The sequence below is a fragment of the Fringilla coelebs genome (assembly GCF_963513975.1).
Source record: "Fringilla coelebs genome assembly, chromosome: 36".
Taxonomy (NCBI): domain Eukaryota; kingdom Metazoa; phylum Chordata; class Aves; order Passeriformes; family Fringillidae; genus Fringilla; species Fringilla coelebs.
In genome coordinates, this window is record NC_140062.1 from 51,377 (window position 1) to 56,063 (window position 4,687).

Here is a 4,687-nt window from a genome sequence, read left to right on the forward strand (position 1 = left end):
ACCCTGAGCAGGGGGGGAGGGGCCGGGGAAACGCCCCTCCCCCCGCCCGGGGTGGGCGTGGCTTCATCGCCCCCTCCCCCACCCCCCGGGGCCGCGCCCCTCCCCCCCCCGGCCCCGCCCGGCACGCCCGGCCCCGCCCCTCCCCCACCCCCGCCCGGGGCCTTCCTGACGCTGCAGGGGGGGGGAGGGGCGGGGGGGGGAGGGGCCGAGACCCCCGGGGGGGGCACCGGGACCCTCAACCGGAAAACGACGCCGGTCTAGGGGGGGGAGGGGCCCCCGGAACGGCTCCAAAATCGGCCGAAATGAACCCAAAAATCAGCCCCAAAATCACCCCAAAATCAGCCAAATTACCCCAAAATCAGCCGAAATTAACCCAAAAATCAGCCCCAAAATCAGTCGAAATTACCCCCAAAATCAGCTCTGAAATCAGCCGAAATCACCCCAAAAATCAGCCCCTAAATCAGCCCCCAAATCAGCCCTGAATTACCCCCAAATCAGCCGAAATTAACCCAAAATCAGCCCCAAAATCACCCAAAATTACCCCAAAATCAGCCTCAAAATCAGCCAAAATCACCCCAAAAATCAGCCCCGAAATCAGCCCCGAATTACCCCCAAATCAGCCTCAAAATCAGCCCCGAAATCAGCCCCAAATTAACCCAAAATCAGCCGAAATGAACCCAAAAATCAGCCCCAAAATCACCCAACATTACCCCAAAATCAGCCTCAAAATCAGCCAAAATCACCCCAAAAATCAGCCCCAAATCAGCCCGAAATTAACCCAAAATCACCCGAAATTACCCCAAAATCAGCCGAAATTAACCCAAAATCAGCCGAAATTAACACAAAAATCAGCCCCAATATCAGCCAATATAAGCCCCAAATCAGCCGAAATTACCCCCAAAATCAGCCCCGAATTACCCCCAAATCAGCCCCAAATTAACCCAAAACCAGCCGAAATGAACCCAAAATCAGCCCCAAAATCAGCCCCGAATTACCCCCAAATCAGCCGAAATAAATCCAAAAATCGGCCCCAAAATCACCGAAATTCAGCCCAAAAATCACCCCAAAATCACCTGAAATTACCCCAAAAATCAGCCCCCGAATCAGCCAAAATCAGCCCCATATCAGCCGAAATTACCCCAAAATCAGCCCCAAATTACCCCAAAATCAGCCCCAAATTACCCCCAAATCTGCCCCAAAATTGACCCCAAATCTGCCCCAAAATTAACCCAAAATCAGCCCAAAAATCAGCCGAAATTAACCCAAAAATCAGCCCAAAAATCAGTCCAAAAATCAGCCAAAATCAGCTCAAAATCAGCCGAAATTCACCAAAAAACCACTCAAAAATCAACCCAAAAATCAGCTGAAATTCACCCAAAAATCAGCCCCTAATTACCCTAAAATCAGCCCCAAAACACCCAAAATTAACCAAAAAATCACCGAAATTCAGCCTAAAATCAGCCCCAAATCAGCCCCAAATTACCTCAAATTCAGCCCAAAATTCAGCCAAAATCACCTCAAAATTACCCTAAAATCAGCCCAAAAATCACCGAAATTCAGCCCCAAATTACCCCAAAATCAGCCAAATTCACCCCAAAATTCCCCCAAAATCAGCCCCAAATTACCTCAAAATCAGCCCAAAATCAGCCAAAATCAGCCCCAAAATCAGCCCCAAATTACCCCAAAATCAGCCCAAAATCAGCCCCAAATTCAGCCCAGAATCACCCAAAATCTCCCAAATTCAGCCCCAAAATTCATCCAAAATTACCCTGAAATCACCCAAAATTCATCCAAAATTGACCTAAACTCACCCAAAATTCATCCAAAAAATGACCCCAAATTCACTCAAAATTCACCCCAAAATCGCTCAGAACTGTTCCCCAAATCCCCCAAATTCACTCCAAAATCAGCCCAAAATTACCTCAAAATTCACCCCAAAATTCACCTGAAATCAGCCCAAAATTCAACCAAAAATTCACCCAAAATTACCCCAAAATTCACCTCAAATCCTCCCAAAAGCCACCAAAATTCACCTGAAAATTCACCCAAAATTACCTCAAAATTCACCCCAAAATTCACCTGAAATCAGCCCAAAATTCACCCCAAATTCACCCCAAATTCACCCAAAAATTCACCCAAAATTACCCCAAAATTCACTTTAAATCGTCCCAAAATGCACCAAAATTCACCCAAAATTCACCTGAAATCAGCCCAAAATTCACCCAAAATTCACCCAAAATTCACATGAAAATTCACCCAAAATTCACCCAAAGTTTCCCAAAATTCACCCAAAATTCTCCCCAAATTCACCCAAAATTCACCCAAAATTCATCCAAAATTCACCCAAAATTCACCCAAAATTCACCCAAAAATTCACCCCAAATTTCCCAAAATTCACCCAAAATTTCCCAAAATTCACCCGAAAATTCCCCCAAAATTCATCCAAAATTCACCCAAAATTTCCCAAAATTCCCCAAAATTCCCCCAAATCCCCCCCAGATTTTGCCCCTCCCCCCCCAAGCCCCGGGGGGGTCCCAGTGCCTTAAAGGGGGGGCTGGGACCCCCGGGATGCCCCCACCAGTATGGACCAGTACGGACCAGTACGGACCAGTTTGGAGCAGTACGGACCAGTTTGGGCCAGTACGGACCAGTCTGGACCAGTCTGGACCAGTCTGGACCAGCAAGGACCAATTTGGACCAGTAAATCCCAGTCCCCCGGACCAGTTTGGATCAATCTGGACCAGTTTGGACCAGTACAGACCAATCTGGACCAGTCTGGACCAGTCTGGACCAGTTTGGATCAGTCTGGAGCAGTTTGGACCAGTTTGGACCATTCTGGACCAGTAAATCCCAGTCCCCTGGACCAGTTTGGACCAGTCTGGACCAGTAAGGACCAGTCTGAACCAGTCAGGACCAGTAAATCCCAGTCCCCTGGACCAGTTTGGATCAATCTGGACCAGTTTGGACCAGTAAGGACCAGTTTGGACCAGTAAATCCCAGTACCCTGGACCAGTTTGGATCAATCTGGACCAGTTTGGGCCAGTTTGGACCAGTAAGGACCAATCTGGACCAGTAAATCCCAGTCCCCTGGACCAGTTCGGATCAATCTGGACCAGTCTGGACCAGTCTGGACCAGTCTGGACCAGTAACTCCCAGTTTTCTGGACCAGTTTGGACCAATCTGGACCAGTTTGTCCCAGTTTCGCCGGACCAGTTTGGACCAGTCCAGACCGGTTCCCTGGCCCAGTTTGGACCAGTTTGTCCCAGCTCCCTGGACCAGTCTGGACCAGTATTTCCCAGTTTCCCAAAACCAGTTTGGACCAGTTTGGACCAGTTCACTGCCTGATACAGGACCAGTAACCCCCCGTTTCCCTGGACCAGTTTGGACCAGTTTGGACCAGTTTCCCTGGCCCAATCTGGACCAGTTTGAACCAGTTCACTGCCTGATATGGGACCAGTATCCCCCAGTTCCCTGGACCAGTCTGGACCAGTCTGGACCAGTTTGGACCAGTTCAGACCAGTTTCCCTGGCCCAAGTCCCTGGACCAGTCTGGACCAGTTTGGACCAGTATCCCCAGTTTCGAAAAACCAGTTTGGACCAGTTTGAACCAGTATCCTCCAGTTTCCCTGGACCAGTCTGGACCAGTTTGGACCAGTCTGGACCAGTAACTCCCAGTTTCCCTGGACCAGTTTGGACCAGTTTGGACCAGTCTGGACCAGTAACTCCCAGTTTCCCTGTCCCAGTTTGTCCCAGTTTGTCCCAGTCCCTCCCAGTTACCCACCACCCATTGGGGGGGGCTGGGATCATTGGGAGCCCCCCCAGGCCCCGCCCCCTTTGCCAAACCCCGCCCCTTTCACCCCTCCCTTTAAACCCCGCCCATTTCTGCCCCTCCCACCCAAACCCCGCCCATTACCCAGCTCAGGCCACGCCCTATTTGCTATCAAGCCACGCCCCTGGCTCGGTGGCCACGCCCCTGATTTTAAACCCTCTCTCTCCAGGCCCAAGCCCCGCCCCCCGGCCTGGCCCCGCCCCCGCATGCAAATTTTTACGGGAATTTCGCTCTTTCCAATAAAAACCAAGCGTGAAAAAAAAAAAACCGGAATTTTGGGAATGTTTGGGGGAAAATTTGGGGAATTTTGTGGGAATTTGGGGCCGATTGGGGGAAAATCTGGGGAATTTTGTGGGAATTTGGGGCCGTTTTGGGGAAAATTTTGGGAATTTGGGGATTATTTTATGGGAATTTTGGGAATTTTGGGAATTTGGGCCCATTTTGGGGTCGTTTTGTGGGAATTTGGGGGGTTTGAGGAAATTTTGGGGAAATTTGGGACGTTTGGAGCCCGGAAAGACCCCCTAAAACCCCAGGGAAGCTCATTAATATTAATCAGCCTCATTAATATTAATAAGCACGCATCAAACGCCAATCAGGGCCTCAAGACCCTCCCCTTAAGCGAATCCCCCTTGCTATTGGCTGAACTAGCTGTCAATCACACTAGAACCACACCGCCACGCCTTACACTTTTCTGATTGGTCAAAACCACTGCCATTCACAGCACGGCATGTTATCATTCGTTAGAACATTAACCCCGCCTTTCCGCGCCTCCCATTGGCCGCGCCGCCCGTCACTCACTCGCAGCGCGGCGCCGATTGGCGGTGGCGGCGCGGCGGGGCGGGAGCCGCCGTGTGGCGGA

General features: G+C 50.4%; 1 protein-coding gene across 1 annotated transcript in view; it reads left to right on the plus strand.

Annotated features, from left to right (window-relative positions):
* The window catches only part of POLD1 (DNA polymerase delta 1, catalytic subunit), a gene marked incomplete at both ends in the record, with an annotated part of 50,800 nt that extends 50,539 nt beyond the window's left edge, over window positions 1-261 (plus strand). The window contains one exon of the mRNA XM_084224310.1: window positions 178-261. Within this exon, the coding sequence (XP_084080436.1) occupies window positions 178-261 (84 nt within the window). The remainder of the gene's footprint in view (window positions 1-177) is intronic.
* Window positions 262-4,687: the final 4,426 nt, after the last annotated feature.